This window comes from Lagopus leucura, unplaced genomic scaffold (genome assembly GCF_019238085.1).
Source record: "Lagopus leucura isolate 7727_CA_CO unplaced genomic scaffold, USGS_WTPT01 Super-Scaffold_73, whole genome shotgun sequence".
NCBI classification, from domain to species: Eukaryota; Metazoa; Chordata; class Aves; order Galliformes; family Phasianidae; genus Lagopus; species Lagopus leucura.
In genome coordinates this window covers 77,947,983-77,967,106 of record NW_024962252.1, presented here as the reverse complement: position 1 = coordinate 77,967,106, position 19,124 = coordinate 77,947,983, and the positions used below count along the sequence as shown (strand labels likewise).

Here is a 19,124-nt window from a genome sequence, read left to right as displayed (position 1 = left end):
TTGAGAGCTGGAAGTGTTTTTGAGAACTAGTCATGCAACGTAAACACGTACAGCAATACAGTTAATTACATGCTCTTTACTCAAGCAGTTACCCAAATTAGGATGGTCATGCTATGCATTACTAGCAAGGTTTATTTGCCAGACATATGCTATGCATTCACTCTTTCTTAGTCTTAATAGTACTATCCACAACTTCATCATTTTTCTTTCACTTGAAAGTGAATTCTTGTGCTTCATTAATACAACAGTTCATTATATTTGTTAGAGCCTTGTTTTGACTTTTTCTCCAAATTGCTGTGCTATAGAACCTTGATTTTTACCTGTTCTCTCACTTTTCTAAGACCTTCAGCAGATGTGCTGTGCTTCTGGCTGTGCTCGGTGGTGCTCATGCACAAAAAACTAACCAGAAGGAAATCATCAAACTTACCTTCCCTTGTGACCAAAAAATAAGGCATAATTAATAGAAAACAAGATTTCATACAGTGAAATTAAAGTGATAACTGTACTACAATACTAGTTTCTGCCCTCCAACGGTATATCTTTCATAAAGTCAGTAAACCTTCATTGCTCAATAAAATTGTGCTGTTTGGTTTGAGACATCATTAATCTCTTTGCCTCTTTTGCTGTTTTTCCTCCCAATTTGGTGACTATTAAAGCAGGTATGCTGCACAATTAGGACATATGAGAAAGATGTATTTGAGGATATTAAACTGGGGAAGATGGTTGACTTTTACAATGTAGACTGCCCTTGCATTTAAGGCTTAATATTCACTGGAAACTTCAAGTTACTATGGTGGTGTCACACAGCTTGAAAGTGCAAATAAAAAATAAACATTGATGAAGTAATGTTTTTAGTTCAGACGTCTTTATGTGTGGCTGTGTGAAGTGCTAGGAAAAAGTGACAAAGAAAACTTGCCATTTGGCTTGGCTTGGAAAGAAACTTGTTAATCTCCTAGTACAAGTGAGGCATTTGAAGGACAGCTTTATACCTTCTACTCAGAGCTTCAAGGGATGGTTCACCTGTCACCTCCAGTTGTGCCTTTGTTTGCTGCCTATAGCAGTGGCAGACAGTAGAGCAGAGTTGCACTAATCTCGTGCTATGCCAGCTAAAGTAATCAGCAGCTACTCTGACTTCTTTGTACCTATGAAGCAGTGCAGAGAACTAATGGCTCCAACATCAAATGTCTTCTTTAAAAAGGCAGTGTCTTAAAATTCCCAGCACTCCATCATTGCTAAATGTTTTCTGCTAGTATGCTGTACTTTAAGAACTTTATATTAGATATCAGTATTTGCTACCCAAATGTGTGGTGGCATTCTTTAAAATTTATGTTAAAGCCATAGAGGAGAAACTGTAATTATTTTTTTAATTATTGCATAGTTTATTTTTAGAACAAAATTTTCTCACAGAGAATTCAGCATTTCAAAATGGCAGTAGATTGTAATAGAACAGGAAAATAAACAGATTTTTTGTTACTTTGGAGAAGTGATGCTCCACCTGATGGTTACACAAAGCGTTTTCAGAAGGGAGTCTGTATGTTATTTTTTTCACTGTGAGCTGAAGTTTGGTTTGAAGAATAGGTTTGGAGAAAACTGGTTTATGCATTCTTAGCACTACTGTGCTTTTTTTATTTATTTTTTATTTTTTAATGTGTTTTTTCTCTGTGGGAAAAGTTGGGGTGTTTTGTTTTTTGTTTTTTGTTTTTTGGTTTTTTTTTTGTTAAATCATACCTCAAGGATTTTGGATGAGTCAGGCATTATTGTTGACCTTCCCAGAATTTAATTCAGTACGTTTAAGTAACTTAATCTGTCTCTGTCTCCCAGTGTGGTTCCTAACCTGAAGAATTTGAACAATAGAAATTCACTATGTCATCAAATTCTTGCGAGGTAAAATCCATTCTTGTGGTGAGATGTTATAATGTGGTGATAAGTGCTGTAGAAATGCATTTTGTATGTGTCTATATATATAACATTTCGTCATCTGGCATAATACTATTTAGTGCTAATATCTTTCTAGCATTACCACTGTAGTGTTGTCACAAAGCTGTCTGGAAATATGGACTTCATGGGCTTTATGGCACATTTGCAAATGGGATGGTAAACACTCCGTGGAGCAGTGGATCCATCCTAACAGTGAAAGGTTACCTACTGAGACATGAACTGCTGAAGGCTTCATCACAATCCTTCTTGAAGTCATCCTAAATTCCAACACAAATTAGTGGGTTTTTTATTCATTTCAATACATATTCCAGTGCTTTCTGGCAATCCTCCTCTGTTTTCTCATCATAGTTTTCGGGGTGATAAATATCTTCAGAAATGCCAGCAAATGATGTGAAATATTTATTTTTGCTAAATGAAACTCTTGGTTTGCTCTGTTTCCTTTTACAGTGAGATCTGTAGCCTTGCTGTCTAGGTCTTTTAGTATATTTATAGCCTTTTAGATTCATATGCCATTTGGGGGTCTTTTGATATTCTTTTGCCTATACAAGTGTAAATAATTGTCCATTGTGTGTAAGTAATTGCACACGCAAATAGGTACCCATCCAATGTTGTGTATTTATAATCAAATTCACAATTCAAATTGGCAACAATTTTATTTTAGATATCAAATAATTATTGTATGCTATTATTAATGCATGTATTTTATTAAAATTTCACAGGGAACTTAATTCATGTATGCATATCAGTATATGTTTGCAGGAAACAAATTACGCTTTTAAAACTTTGCAGTAGCTTTTAACTCAGGAATTGCTGTATTTCTGCATTACAGCTGAGCATTTTCAACAGAAGTAGAACTATCTTATACTTCAAAATGTAGGTCATTGTATTGGTAAATGTAGGTCAGAGTGAAGGGGAAGAAGGCAGCATGCAAACTCCTCCACATTCATCTTTAAGCTTATCCTTGTTTTGAAGGCAAAGAGGCTTACCTACCTGTTCAAGCACGAGAAGCTTTTCCTTTTACTAAAATTAACACAGGTATTCTTGCTGTTGGCATCTTGGCTTAGCTGGATACGCTGCGTGCTTCCACACTTGAGACCTGTGCTTGTGATAGAACTTCTGACTGCCTCTTCTTTAGCTGCCAGCTGAGGTGATACCTTCTTTCCTATGGCGTGGGGAAGAGCCGTGTATGTTAGCAGCCCTAAGAAGAGCACTGTCTTTCCAAAGGTGCTTTTCCCTTCTCTCAGCACAGAGCTATCTGATATTCCTGCAGTTTCAGCCAGTATCAACATTGTAATGGTAGCAGGGGAAAGAACAGTGACCCCTCATAAAAGATTCAGTGACACCATTTAAAGTGCCCTTTCAATAATAACCATGGAAAAGTGAGAAACATTTGACTGAGTGCACTGAAAACTCTGATGTTGAAGTATTTTGCTGCATTTGACAAGTATTTTGATAAATCCACTCAGGCTAAAAGTTTACTATGAAAGAGTTTATTTTTCTTATTTTATATTGTGTGTGTGTGTGTGTGTGTAATGTGAGATATGTAGCATTATAAATGTTATTAAATTAGCCATGTCTTCACTAAATATTTTAAAAAACACCACTTTTATTACACGAGTCATTGCAAGCTGTAACATTCTTTATGTTGTACACTAAAATATTTAAACAGTTATTATATTTATTGCAAAATCTGTCATTTTAGCGTATTGCAATGCTCAAAAGCATTAAATTGCTCAAAAGAGAGATGGAAAATCCTGTACAATTCTTAGTGTATGTTTCACTGAAGAATGGGTAATCGTGTGTGAATGTTTTATTTTAACCCTTAGCAGTCCAAACAAAATAGCACATTGTTTAATATCTAATCAGCCTAACCAGTAAGAAGCAGGACACATAACATTGCTTCAGTGTTTTTGTCTTACATACGAATTGTCAGTCTGGTTTATTTTGTTGGTTTTGTGTGTTGTTTTTTTTTTGTAACCTGTAAGATCTTTGTCATACAAAAGTCACACGCAAAGTTTTGGCCAAATTCTGCCTAAGCTTTTGCTTGACTTGCATGCAGACAACACGTTCATAAATTTTAATCATTTTTCACTGTAAGTAAGGGTAGGTCAGAATATTTATTGGGTGGACAGGAAGAATTATGTGTTTGAGGGTTACCATCAAGCGGTAAGTGAAGGAAGACAATTTTTCTCCCAAACTTCTGCTTCCATTAAATATGCTGTGATGTTTTAAAGTCCTTGGAGAAGCAACAATTACAAAAAATAGTCTAAAGAGAGAAAGCTACATGGAATTCAATTTGCCTGCCTGGAAACATCTAAAGGATGCTCGCAAATGTCTGTTTTTAAGTTTGCTGGAACCACTGAAGTGTCTACAGTTTATAATACTAAGTCAGGCTTCTGTCACAGTAATTTGTAATGCTATGTGTGGTGGGGGGAGGCTAACCTTAGTTTTGACCTGTGGATAGACGTGAAGCATGTTTTCTCATTGCTAAGCAACGACAGATGGAAAACACATACAACTATAATTTGGCTGCCTATGCCTTTGATTCATCCTCCCTTAAATCCAGGAGCCTATCTCAAGTGCCTGAATGTGAGCCTCTTTTCCCTAGGCTCCTCCAGCAATACAGACAGATGCCTGCAGGAGAGCATTGGGCCTGCAGGATTGCATTCCCCACTCCATGGGCTGCTGTGCTTGAGTTAGATTATTCCTGTTAGGTGGGAAACTGGCCCAAAGTAACTGGGAGTTTCTTGAATGACTGTTGTTGAGGGGGTAAATTTGCTTGGGTGCCTCTCAGTATGTGACAGGGTTGGAAGCGACCAGTGCAAGTTCTGTGCTGGATGCTTACAAAGTCACAAACAGGATGAAGGCAGGTGAAAAAATCAGGATTGCTCCTGGCTGCTCCCCTATGGAAACTGGAGGGTCTCAAATGGAAAGTGCAACACAAGAGAGAGGAGATGTTTATTTATACAGCGCAGTAAAACTGCGGTGCTTTCTGCCATGGGCCATCGTAGCCAAAGAAGATTTGCATAAATCCAAAGGACAACCAGAAAAATCTTTTGGGGGCTACGAAGCATAACTTAGGAGTTGTGCCTCAACAGTCTGCCAAGGAGGAGAGGAGAGATGATAAAGAATTGTGCTGTGTTCTTGTATTAGTCACATGATCATCCTTAGCATGTTCCTTAGGGTCAGACTGAAACTAACAATAGCTAAGAGCCCTCCCCAAGAAATGAAGCAAAATGAAAAGCAAAATGATGTGACTAGAGAGGATAACTAACAAAGGAGGCTCCTATCCTCTGTTAGAGACAGGCTACAAGGCAAGATGGACCTGGAATCTGGACTGATAATAGCAGTTTGATATTCACGTGAATGACTAAGTGTCAGAATTCTTTTTTTCAGAATTAAAGCGTACATAACTTTTAAAGTCTTGAGTGCAATACATATTTGTATGCTTGTTTATTTGTGTGTGGGAGTGTATCTATATAAAGTAAATTTCTCTTTCTCTTAGGATGAAGTCTATGAAATCTTCAGCTCAGGTGCTTAGAATCAGAAATGTGCCATTAAAAATTGCATTTGTTTTATTCCATGGTACTGTGGCAAGTTTGAAAAATGAAACAATTGGTAAAGATCTGCAAATGATGGTACATGTCAAATTACTTTAGACAAAGAAAGATCTATTCTAAGAATGTGAATGTCTTTTGTTTTATAGGTCTTTGGCCATCTGAAGAAGTACTGGCTTACTACTGCCTAAAGCACAGGGAAATATTCAGGTACAGATTTGAACATAAAAAGTTATTTTCTGATCTGTTAGCTTTATTGTATCTGCATGGTAAAGATTGCTATGATTTAAGTCTTCAGATTAAATTTAAAATGTTCAAGGTGAAAGCATGTTGCTCTTAACAAAGAATTCTGAGCTGCCTTTGGGTACTAATATTGCACAGCAAGCTTTCTGCTATATGTCAAAGACTTTTGATTTCCACTCAAGGCATTTTATTTCACTTTGATTTTTGGGAAACAAAAGTGAAGCTCCAATCGATCAGTACTGATTGTGAAGGTCAGGAAAAATAAAAGACATTCTTTAAATCGACATCTGTTGCAAAAGAAAGCAAAAAATAACCTGATAAAGTACATAAGAATTCCTGCATATAGCGATGGAAGAATTTGCACCTCTCTTTAAGTTTTATGAGATATTTTTGAGACATCCTGCAGTTCTGAATGTTCAATTTTGTTTATTTTTCCTATCTTCTGAACTTGTAGAAGACAAGCACCCAGTAGGAATGCTGAAAGATAAATCTGTCCTGCATCCATCTCCTCCGCCTTGAGTATACAGAGCTTTGCACTTAGAAATTCGTGTAGTTTCATTGTCTAGGAGCATGAATGAAGTGTAACAACACTGCATTTGCAGGCCTAAGTTGTGTTCTGATGAACGCTATGAAGCTAATACCAAGCAAACCAGCTTGGTGTGTGCAAAATCCTACTCTCCATGTACACTTGGTGTTGGGAAATTAGAGAACACCAAGCTGTCTAGTCTATGAGTCCTTGCTCTTTACATCAAACCTGAGCTAATTCCCTCAGTTTGCTGACTCCACTCTGAACTCAATGATCATAGAATTATAGAATCGTTTCAGTTAGAAGGGACCCTTTAAAGGCCATCTAGTCCAACTCCACTGCAGTGAACAGGGACACTTACAGTTAAATGAGGTTGCTTAGAGTCCCTGGCAGCCTGACCTTGAATGTCTCCAAGGTTGAGGCATCCACCACCTCTCTGGGCAGTCTCTCTCAGTACTTCACCACACTGATTGTAAAGAACTTTTTCATTATATCCAGTCTAAATCTTCCTTCTTTTGAAACCATTTTCCCTTGTCCTATCACTAGGGACAAGATCTGGCTCTAAATCTTGCCATGGTTTATACAGCCTCATTTTTGCTCCAGCAGCCACCTGAATGAAACCCACCCCACCAGAGGAGGTAGCTAAGGAACATATTTGCTTCACTTCTGCTGCTGTTGTACTATCCTTCTAGAACTTTGCCATCCCAGCACACATAGCAGCTTGTACACTCTGTTTTCAGAGACTGCTGGCAGTAAAATTCACAGTGCCAGCCACTGAAGTGTGTTTTCCTGCCTTGGGTAACCGAACTTGCAGTGAGCATAGAGGAAATCACAGATTCAATTCCTGAGTTCTTGGGGGTTCTGCCCTATGAAGAGCACAACCAGAGCAGAGTTTCTTGTTTTAATTCTCATTTATAAATGTCTGTAAAGATTGCTAATGTGGGAACTTTGCACTAGAGTGGTTTATATGTGTGAACGTGTGTGTCTGTATTATGTACATGCACATTTGATTCAGAATGCACCAAAAGTCCCACACTGGATGCTTTCTTTGTTTATTTTGATAAATGAAGCAAGTGCCTCGTAAATACTGTAACATACAAGCTTAGATATATATACATGTAGATATAACATATGGCTTGGAAAATCAAAATTTATGTGAGGAAAAACCTATAATTATTCTATCTAAACCACAAACTGCAAATTTCCCACAATCTTTTTTTTAGTTCTCACTGGATTTAGGTATGGCTTGTTCCTCCAAACTGTGTCCATCTTCATTCTCGTTTCCATTAAATAGGACAAACAATTTGCAAAGAAAATCTGCAGTCTCAGTGAAATAAATCCATGCTACCCAGACAGTGTATGTTAGTGTGTTGTCATAGAATGTAGTCCAGTGGCCTCAGCGTACAAAATATCAGTGCCTGTATTCTGGTATCGAGGTGGCATCCTAGATGCTCAGCTTAGAGTGAGTGGGGAAATAGTATATAGAAATAGATTTTAAATTGTGGGTGTTTTAGAGGAGAAGGAGCACCAAAAAGTCTGCCAAGCTGAAATTCCACTTTCTGCCAGTCAGAACTATTTCCGTGGGAACGCTTCTGGCAGCTGTAGCAGTTGCCATAGATTTAGCTGTGAAGTCGTTGTGCTCCCAAACCGAAGCCCTGCCTTGCCCTAACTGCTGTCTCACGCGGTTTCCACGCTCGCTCAGCATCCCTTCCTTCCTCCCTTCCGCCTCCCTCCTCCCTCCCGGGGCAGGCGGGGGCTGCGAAGAACATTCTTTATGGCTCCCTCTGCAAGCCCCCATCCGGCACACTCTGTGCACCAAATTATTTTTCACTCTCACATCTTAATAACTGCCTGCAATGGTCTGAGCTAAAAGCAACCTTTTAGACCGTGTATTCAACCCTATGCTTGGGCTCAGCTTGGACTCTTGACGCTAACTTTGTTTGGTTTTCTGTGGCTTAACTGTTTGCAGTTCCTTCCTTGTTCCTAACAGTATTGTTTGTAGGTCACTTGCGGTTTTAAGTGCTAATTGAAGGATCGGATTTCTTCATGGGTAATTGTTTTGTGGTATATGGCGTGTTTTAAAACTTCTCTTTTTTAATATCGAAAGGCTTTTGAGCATAACTGTGTAGAGCAATATATAAATAATATTAATTTCTCCATTTACTTCTCTAACTGTTTTTGCAAGAATGAATGTGGATTAACATTGTTATCCTTTCCTAACAATTATCTTTCGCTACTCTAGCTAGTTTAGTTCTAAAAGACAGAGCCATTGACAAGGGAAAAAAGGGAACCTTCTCAGATTTTTCAGCTCAGCGGTGGTAATGTTGCACTGAACACTAATGAGGGAACCCCCACTGGTTTGCCTGCTTTGTGACTTTTCTATTTCATAATTATTTTTAAAACGCAAAACGACATGAGGTAGCCCAGTCATGTCTCTACAACTTCCTGGTAGCTCCGTTCTTACTGCAGATGGCAATTTGTTCTTGTAACATATATGTCTCTCTGACCATTTTCATCTAATTTGTATGGGTTCTACCATTTCCTTTCTCTCTTTCAGGGACCTTGCTGTGTGTGAGCTAGGGGGTGGCATGACATGCTTGGCTGGGCTCATGGTAGGTCTTTTCTCAATTCCAATCCCATTCAGAGGAAGAAACAAAAGGAAAAATGTTCCAGTGCCTCCAACTGCTGGGTCAGAGAACTGTCAACAGCCTCAGCTGCGGTCAAGCTGCAGAGTCTTGAGAGACCTTCTAGATTGACTTGCTTTCGTATCATATTGATTTTATGGTTGCCTCGATGAGCAGAAACATTTTACCTCCGTGTAGTCAATATCTCTTGTTGTGACATTCCAGGCCACGTATGGTCTGTCTTTCATTGCCATAGCTGAAGCTTTTTTTTTTTTTTCTTTTTCTTTTTTTTTTTTTCAGATTGTAGTCCCATTTGCTAAGATACAGGAATAGCCTGGCGAATCACAGTTGGAGCACCATGATATAGCTGCTAATGTTTTGCCTGCATTATTACACCAACAAACATGATCCAGAGCTCTCAGTAATTAGATTCTTTTGAATTAGATTGGCCATTCAGGAGAGTCGTTCACCATTCTCTGGGTTCTGAGTCATGTATTCAGGAGATATTATGTAGCAGTGCAGTGCATTAGACAAGTTTTTATGTCTCTACAAATAAAAGCATATTGTTACACTGATTGGCATTTGACAAACCTGTCGCTCTTATACAATGTGTCGAGGTTACAGCCCAATGTGCGAGCATGTCAAAGCTCACAAAAAAATTACCCTTACAAAGCCATCTGCCTGCAATGCAAAGTTATATGAAGGGCATCAGGCAGTCAGACAGAAGCAAGCTGAAAGGCAGAGTGACAGCCTTGTATGATGGCTCTACTAGATAAACAGAAGCCCGCAAATGAAAGCCTCTCAGAATACCATCATCCGCTGTCACAATGCAATTACGGAACAGAATGATAGCAAGATAGAGGCTCCCGCAAATGGAATGATAAAAGTATTGACTGATTTGATTGAATGATTAAAATAATGCAGACATAAAATGAAAAAAGATTGAAGATTGTTACAGAGAAATAGGTGAGGAAGCATGATACTGAAGGCTTGTCACTCCTGTCTTCACTTCCACACAGACAAGCATATTTGCTCATTGTTTGCTGTGCTCTTTTTTTCAGGTTGCTATTTCTGCAGATGTCAAAGAAGTTCTGTTAACTGATGGAAATGAAAAGGCCATCAAAAGTATCCTTATTCAGATAGAAAACTGGTTTGCTGTGCTCGTTCGTTTTTACTGGCTGAGTAACAATCGATATAAAGACAGACAGCAAGGGGTATATTAAGAAAAAGTCCCCACATAAGTAATTAAAAAAATAGATGCAGAATATCTTGAGCAAAGCTGCAGCTTCCCCCATTATAAATCTGATATTTTCTTCGTTAATTAAAAATCTACATGTCGGTATACTGCAAGTACAGCAGTAAATGTTTGTTTCATGGTTGAGTGCTGAAGGATTCTGTGTGTGTAAGCTGCAGTTACAGGAGGTACAGCAGTGAATCAAATCATTAGCTCTCCTTCACGTATTCATTTTGCAGGAGAAACTGGGCTTATGGGTGATGTTTCATGTTTTGGTTTTTAGTTATATTCCTTTTCTTTTTTGTTTTCATATATTAGCCTCTTAAAAATGCATAGGATTTTTATGTTGCCATCGTGTATTTTGAAATGCATACTTTCATTACTGGTGTAAGTTATAACTGCCTACCGATTGCCCATTTAGTGAGTCTAAACAATTATCAGTTTATCACAGTGTCCCTTGATGTAAGATTACGAAACTCCTCTGTCCCACATAGAAAGTATTATATGTCTTACAATATTATGTTAGAATAAATTGCTATTATGCCCTTCTAATTTGAGCACATAGTTCAGAAAATTGAACTGTACTTTGGATAAGCGAGAGAATGAGTGAGCATAATTTGTGGCTACATTAAATATCAGCACAGAACAAGAACAGATATATATATAGTGAATACTAATAGCCCTTAGAAATTGAGAGGAAAAAAATGGAAGATATCTATTTGCTTTTTTCCTTGGTAATCTCTCCGTTTGCATGTTAAGGCAGACTAGGTTTTCAGGTTTTGGCCCCTGCATCGTAAGAATTGTTTAGATTTGAGTTTTGTATGTATTTGAAAGCCAGCATGATGAAATTTTTTAATGAAAAAAATCAGTTAAACAACGTTGTGGATTAGGAAAATAGCAATTGCTTATGACTGGTAAATCAGATGTAACAGTGCGATGATGTTGGCTTCCACAGCCAAAAACACTCAAAGGTAACTCAGACAAGTGTAATTGTTTACACTTTCACAATTCCATGGAAATCAAGAGCCAATTATATCTTTTAATACTTGAAGGAAGCCTAATAAAAGTCTCCTTTTTCTTGAAAATTCAAGTTCTCTGTTGTGTTCCAAGGATTCTTATTTTGCTAAAATATAGCTGACAATAACCATGAGCTGAGGAGAAAGTACTTGCGATTGTGTGCATTTTATACAGCATCTCCTCTCCCAGTCCTTCTGTCATTATGAAAATAAAAAATGTGAGAGAAGAAAAGTGTTCCAAAACTAGTCTGAGAAAACAGACATCTTCTGAAAGCAGTTGTTTAACAAAAAGTCATTTTACCCACAAAAAGCTTCAGGTGAGCTCAGTAATCATCAAGTCAGCAAGTAGTTTGTGTAGCAGATTCCACAAACATACCTGAACTTTCTGGAAATTTAGAAGTCATCCTTAGCAAGGAAAATGGATGTGCACTAATATATTCACTGAGTCTTTGGAATTAAAGAAGTTAAAGCATTTTATTTTCTGAAGAACATACACTAATATAATCCAATTAGCACACCTTTGTTTTTTACAACATGTTGTAGAAATATCTTTTATTTCGGGAAGTCTTGCAAGAAGTTTTTGTCTGCATTCACTCAGTGAATCCCTTTCAGAGGTGTGATTGGTAGAAGGCTGTAACAGGAATTTGTTTTTCTTTTTTTAACATTTGGTGCTCTGAAGGCTCAGCATTCAAAATGCTTTTATTGTGTTGGATTTTACAATGGACTTAATATTAGCAGGGTGCCCAAGTGAGGCAGACTAAGAACTTTACAGTGTAGGTAGAAAGTATTCTTAAAAGAATACATAATAAAATTTATGTTGCATTTTATGTGTTTTATGGACTTCAGTAGTAATTTTGTGATCTGTTTTTATGGTAATTTTCTTTTGGCTTCTTCTGTATAGTGATTAGCTAGAACAGGAGTTCAGGCTAAATTTAGATCTGTTTCAGCCACACCAGACTTAGTGAAATCTGTACGAATATTTAGTAATAGGAAATAGTGTCTGGCTTCAAGTGTCATGGCCTACAAATAATATATTTCTGCTAATTTTTACTACGGCTGATGTCATTTTTTAATTGTTTAGCACACCAAATTAAGTTAATGTGGGATAAAATACTGTTTTCTTGTCTAGATTCTGCTCTTCAGGAGCAGTTAATGCCTAGTATTATGTTTTTTATGTAGGTATTATACATTAAAATAATCTCGTTTAAAAATTACTGTTTACATCTTCCCTTTAAATTTCTTAGGAAGCTTAAATTACATGCCAGTCATACTATAATATCCAAAAATTACTTTCCAAAAAGTAAAAGTGGTTGTCAACAAAAAAGAAAAAAATCACTGTCAGAAGCCAGGAAATCACCAAGCAAGCCTGCTAATTATTCTTAATGGGCAAGATGAGCACATTAAGAAACAAATGAATACATCAGTGAAATGTAATTGAAAATCGACCTGGCAATAGTGCATTGCTTCTGAGAATCTGCCTTTGTATTATCATCATCATCATAATTATTGTTGTTTTTGTTGTTGTTATCGCTATTCAGTGAGCGTAACTAACAGCCTTGCTTTGTGAAGTCTCAAGCTTTTGAGGATTTGATTTTTCTTTTAGTTTCTGACATTTCTCACATTATTCTCCATTTCATACTGGCATATGAGGTATTCACATGCATGTTGTGAATACATATCTGTTAGGATACGTTACTGAAATATTACAAGCTAATACAATTGATGAATGTGTTAATTTCGAATCACTGTTGTGATTTTAACTGCTACACTTAAAAATACATTGCTATATTTTATATTAATCAGTGGTCTTATGCATGAGGTTTATGGAATTTTTTAATGGATATTATAATTTTAGTTACTAAGCCATTGAAAAGATTTCATTCTAACTCATTCCTTTTCCCTTTCATTGGCAGATTTTAATTGTTTAGTAGGTCGTTCTCACTGCCAAATCAATGAAGTAAAGATGGATGGTCTTGCTTTTTCAGCTTTGTTCAAAACTTTATTGTTGATTCTGTCTAAGTTCTTTCATGACATTTTAAATGAAAACAGTTTTTAAAAAGAAAAATATAGATATTTACATCAAATATTGAAGTTTTACATAGGCAAAGTATCAAATTCATTTCTCTTTGAAATTTTGGGTGATTTTCATCCCGTTACAAATTTTTCAATTTAGGTCATTTCTGTGACAGATTTATGCAGAACGCTGAAAGCATCTCTCTGCACTTCATCGTAGCCATATCTGAAGATACCATTTTTATAAGAAATTGTCTCTTGTGTCAGAGAGGCGGTGTATCTCCTGCCTTAGCTCTGTTTCACACCATGCAGTGACTTGAACTGCTGTCTAAAAGCATCAATAATACAAAACATTGTTGCAGTACACTATAATGGCCATTAAAATATAGCGTATGGATCTTTCAACAGTCCTGGGAAATTTAGGTTAAAGAGGTCATGTTCAGCCTGAGTGCCTGAAGACATGGGCTTATAAATTATTTAAAAAAACCTAGTGTTAACATGGCTATAACAATTATTAATAGTTTTGCCCATTTATATAATTTAAGTGAAGTATAGCTAATTTATCATTAATGTTACTTCTACCTTCACTGAAAAAACAGCATGCTCATGGAATTATCTGTGCCTTCGTATTGCTTCACAAGTATTGACCATGTATATGACCACATGGAAAAGATTTAAAAGGCATGTGCAAAGTCCAGAGATCTGTTTAAACCACTCCTCTGTCATTTCATCTCTAATTTTTGGCTTTACAAACTACCAGTTGTCTTTTCTTCCACATTGTTTGGATAGGGACTTTCCTAAAATAACTTATCTTAAACGATCAACAAATTTAGGAGGGCCCATTATAAGATTTCAGCATAACAAAGAAAAGGTCACATTAGTCATTTTTAAAATTAGTCTTACATTAGTGTTCAGTTGTCTTAAAAGAGCACTTGCATCCAACTTATTTTGCACACCTAGAAATATCCTCCTCATTTGCATTATGTTTCCTGTATTTTAACTAAGAATGAACTATCATTGAGGTCTTTATCAAAATTGTTCCTTTCAGGTAATTTTTGATGCTTGAGAGTGAACTGTTCAAATACATATGGATTCACACTGGATGCCAATTAATGTTCTCACAGTTCCTTGGTTACTTGCTACACCTTTTACTTGCCAGTGGCTTCTCACTAACTACAAATGATTGATTATGGAGGTTATCTTCCTAGGCATAGGTGACTGAACACTGCTCCCTTTGATTGAAAATTCTTGCATTGGCCTGCCTGAGTGGCTATCCGAATTTGTTACCTATCTTCCAGGCTGAAAGAGGCAGAGATGTGAAGCTGAGGAACTCTTGCAGTGCTTATGGAGAACAAAAGGCGTGCTTTATACTCTCCTCTATGGCAGTTCCACAGCTTTCTCAAGAAAGCAAATGAACTAGAAACTCCCTTGACTACAGGTGAAGGTACTCCTGATACATGCTGGATTTCATACAGAGCCAAGAATAAATGTGCATACCTTGTTGCAGTACTGGACCTCAAAACCAAAAGCTTCCAAAGCCTCCCTACTGTGATCTAGTGATACAGTTGAAAGCAGCACCAACTAAACAGCAAAGTGAGCATGCTAAGAAATTTCTGTAGTTCTTATAGTTGTAAATAATAATTCCTTTTAAATATAAGTAAGATAGGGAAATCTTTTCCTGCATCTTCTATAGCTACAGCACTAGCAGTGCTGGAAATTGAAGTGTTAATGAAGTGTTAATTCAATAGAGGTGGGCAACAAGAGCAAGAGGCTGGGTAGATTTATGGCAGCCAAATGAGATTAGCATTATGAAATTTATGCTTCTGCACAGACTGACTATTAATGCACTTTGAAAACCAAATAGATTAAAGACATTATGAATATATTACTCATGTATAAAAGTATTTCTGATTACTTTTATTATTGCTCTAGTTTTATTTATAATTCTTAACAAATGCAATACAGATGTAAGTGACATCATCACAAGAAATGTAATTGCAGGAGTATTTAAGACTCAGAAAGTGTCAAGCTGGTAAGATTCTACTATAGTGTTTTATGGATTCTCGCATGTATTTGTATATTTAGTGTGAATGTGAAATGTGTAAATTTGTGACGTATTACTTACACTGACACAGGTGTATACAGCAAGAATACATGTGTATCATGGTTTAAGTGATGCAAGACACAAGTGATGCAATTTGGAAGTATTAAAAATCAACTCAACTGTTTCCAACAGTGTGGTCTGGTGCATGAACATTGTAAAGGTCCAGAGAGTTTGGTTTCCATCTCCAGAACCCTTCCTGATCCACCCTGTAATTGATGCTACTGAAGTTAGCTATTTAACTATTTCCCTCTTGTCCAGGTGCGGTAGGGCCTGGAATCAGAAGAGAATGTGAAGATTGTTCATTTTTTCTAATATTTAAAGAGCAAATTTTAAAGCTCTTCATATTTAAGGTAAAGAGTTGTGAAAAAGCACGTGCTCAGAGATGGCTACCCAAGATGAAATAGTGCGTGTGTCTGCCTAAAAATTCACTTTTTTTTTTTTTTTCTTTAAATGAATCTTATTCCAGAGGAAAGGTTCTCAGTCTTATCAAAGTGGCTACAGTAAAGCTGAAAAGGGGCTAAAAAAAACCCAAGTTGTTAGAGCAGAATAAGCTTATTAATGTAGAGGGCTAAGCGCATACAATTTCAATGGCTATCATTCACATCATTTATTCTATGCTTATGTAGCCATTCTATGTTGAAGAAATTATTTAAGTGAGTTCTTAGGAAAATTCTGCCTTTGTTGGGGTATATGTGAATAGAACTTAGGTATCTAATACTTGCTTCCCAAATAGACAAAGGCCACAAGAGTCCAGGAATAGTCTTTGAGGCTCCATGTGCTGAACACTTGTGAGCAACTTCAGACTTGTGCAGTACATCTGTGCAGAAGCTTAGATTTTGTAGGTTTCCAATTACCATCTAGTTTGTATAAGATTTCAGATTTCATCCCTTGTCAAGACTTCAAACCTGGTCTTTTAGATATCAATCAAAAGCACATTTTCTACCCTGTCCTCATTTACATTTATCTAATGCTTAAGGTCATTTGTGATCATTTGAGTGTATTTCAGCATATGGAATCAGTGAATAATAGATTTTGGCTTCATGCTGTGAAGAAAGATTGTGTTTTTACAAGACATGATGTTGTTTACTGGGTGTTAATAATCACTAATTAATAAACATATCCAGACTTTATAAAATATTGCACTATAAGAGAAAAAATGTCAAGTGTTTAACTTACTGAGTGCAGTGGATTTGGGGTTGTTGTTTGCGTAAAAATAATTAAATTTAAAAATCAAGTGAAGTACTGTATAAAAATATAAGGCTCTCGTAATAAAACTGAGTTTAATTTTTACTTCTGAAGACTCTTCTAGGTTCATTGTAGAATTGTAAATTCTTATAGGTGTTCTAATAAGCAGTGGCCATCATTCAATCTTTATTATACACATTATTAGTTGCTTTCTCATGTGAAAAATAAGGTTTTTACATTAAGTTATTTGTTAAGTGCTAATGGGTGGATCAGTCCTTCAGATTCACTGATGATGATGACAGTAGCAAAGTCATTTGATCACACCTCTAGGCCTTGAAGAAGCTTAAAATGCTGATGTAGTAGCCGAAATAGTACCATAACTCTGACTCTTCCTACTACCCCAAACCTGGAGTTTGCTAACTAAAAAACCACAATATGATATAATGTTTTATAGAGAAAAATGCAACACTGTCAAGCAGAGTGATATTAAGTGACTTCTTTTATGTTATTTAGAGCTAGCAAGCTCTAAATGGTTCAAGTGACATACTTCAACATTAATTTGATCTGGAGTAGGCATTATGTGTTCCTCACTCTTAAGTGCCATTTAAGCAGTGTCCAATGAAAACTATGGTGTTATAACATATAAAAAATAGGCCCTTCTCTCTGCATCTCTTTCTCACTTTGGGATCTTACACTCTTTTCCTTGAGCCAGGAGTACAAATGATCAGTAGGAGATTCAGTTATGATATTTCAGGCATTCAAATGTAGACCTGGAAAAGTTGCCAAAAAATGTATGACACAAAAAGGAGCAATCCATTATCAGTCAAGTGAAGTTAGCTTAGGACAACCTGCCATACATTTATTTATTTAGATTTATACAAAATGCAATAAATTAGCACTTATCTAGCTCTCTGCCAACTCTTGATTGTTGTTTAAAAGTACAGCAATGTAAGCCAAACTGGCAGTTTGACATATTATGTGTTGTAATAATAGATATTTAGTCAGCAATATGCTTGAGCAATGGTTATGGAATTCTATGTTTATTTTTAGCTTCTAGTAGTATAGTCAGAATTCCTTGCTAATGCTTACTGGGAATAGGTACATAAATAAATGCCACCAAATTACTACAGATGACTTGCCATAAGGAAGTGAATTATTAATATTGTGTATAGCTTTGATGATTTTCATTGTTCTCACAGCTGAGAAATTATCCTTGAACCACTTCAAGTTTATGCTATAACTTAGCCTATGAATTATCCTGATAGCAGTCTTTGTAGCATCAGTTATTAGTAGTGCAACATGCATAGCGCGTTTGCTTTGAACATGTCTACCACTATCAAATTAGGAATAACATTTATAGAATCTCTGCTCTTTTTCTTCCTTCTTCATGTGAAAATCGCAGTGAAATAGGGATTTATGCTGTAGAATTTTGAAGAATTGTTGTTAATACATATGACAATGGAAAAGCTTTATCAGGGAGAAGGCTTTGCAATATATTCTAAAGGTTAACAGCCTTTTTTATTCTCATCTGCGAGGGAGATTGTTCTTCCACCAGACTCACTTGTCTAAGAAGACTGACTGTTAAGAACAAAATTTGTATACTTATTGCTGATGCGGGACTCTTAGGAGTTTGTATATTTATTGCCTAAACTCAAAGGAGTTTTAGGCATAGACAAGTCTAGTCTTAGCTGCTAAGAGCTGGTCCAGAGATACTGCATTTCACATTGGTATAAGCAAGTACATGCAACAGTGAGAGGAATGCTTGTTGCATGATGCACTATTTGATTTATTTAGTAGTAATGTATCGTGCACTCTTTGATCATCTTATAGTAAGCATTAGAACTCACACACACAAAAAAATATATAAATATACGATATAAGTAACCGGAAGTGAACTTCCCACCAACTATGCAATTCCAGTACTTCTCCAGGCAGCAGGAGTTCCAGATATAGTCTTGGAGTGCCTCATAGTCCCAACTCACTGCACTTGTGACAAACACAACAGAATGCTGATTTATCCTGAGATCATAAAGTGACCCAGGGAGCTGTACCACCACAGGTCTCAACAGCCATGATTCCATTCTTCTATTAATTACTTCTTTTTCTGTAACTGCCAGCATGTGAATGTTTTAATCTTACTGCAGTGTTCTTCCAGTAAACCAGCTTTCTAGCTGTCCTAATTTCAGTGAATCATGCAACAGGTTCTATCAACACAGGACACCTTTAATAAAAATTCCTAGGTTTTCAACCAATCTAATCAACGTGTTGCTGAATTCAAACTTTTTGAAGCATATTTATTGAATTATTTGTGCTTGTCAGTTTCATAACCCTGAAGGAAGTTTCTTTGAACTGCTTCTTCAGTCTCCCCGTGTGGTGTTCTTGCATACACAGCTAGGAGAATAATTTTCTGCTCTTTTGTTAGGAAGAAAAGACTTCTGGTTGCTGCTGTCTTCATTTGATAATTTTATGTATATGTGGGAAGAAACAATGTCCATTTGTTGGTGCCCATTGTGTATTTGTAGCGATCAGAGAAAATTCAACTCAAGTGTAGGCCATTCCATACCTCTGATCTTACTTTTGCCCGTTTCTGTTTCTTTCCTGGTTTCAGACTACTACCTTTCAGATTAGAGTGAATAGTACTGCATTTAAAATGTGTGCAGATTACATATATGTGTAGTGCCATA

The 19,124-nt window shown here is 36.6% G+C and overlaps 1 protein-coding gene across 1 annotated transcript in view; it reads left to right on the top strand.

Moving 5' to 3' along the window:
• Positions 1-19,124, top strand: part of CAMKMT (calmodulin-lysine N-methyltransferase) — a 194,315-nt gene that overhangs the window by 145,849 nt on the left and 29,342 nt on the right. Inside the window, exons 4-7 of the mRNA XM_042887140.1 lie at positions 5,645-5,705; positions 8,822-8,876; positions 9,950-10,013; positions 15,117-15,183. Of these exons, the coding sequence (XP_042743074.1) occupies positions 5,645-5,705; positions 8,822-8,876; positions 9,950-10,013; positions 15,117-15,183 (247 nt within the window). The remainder of the gene's footprint in view (positions 1-5,644; positions 5,706-8,821; positions 8,877-9,949; positions 10,014-15,116; positions 15,184-19,124) is intronic.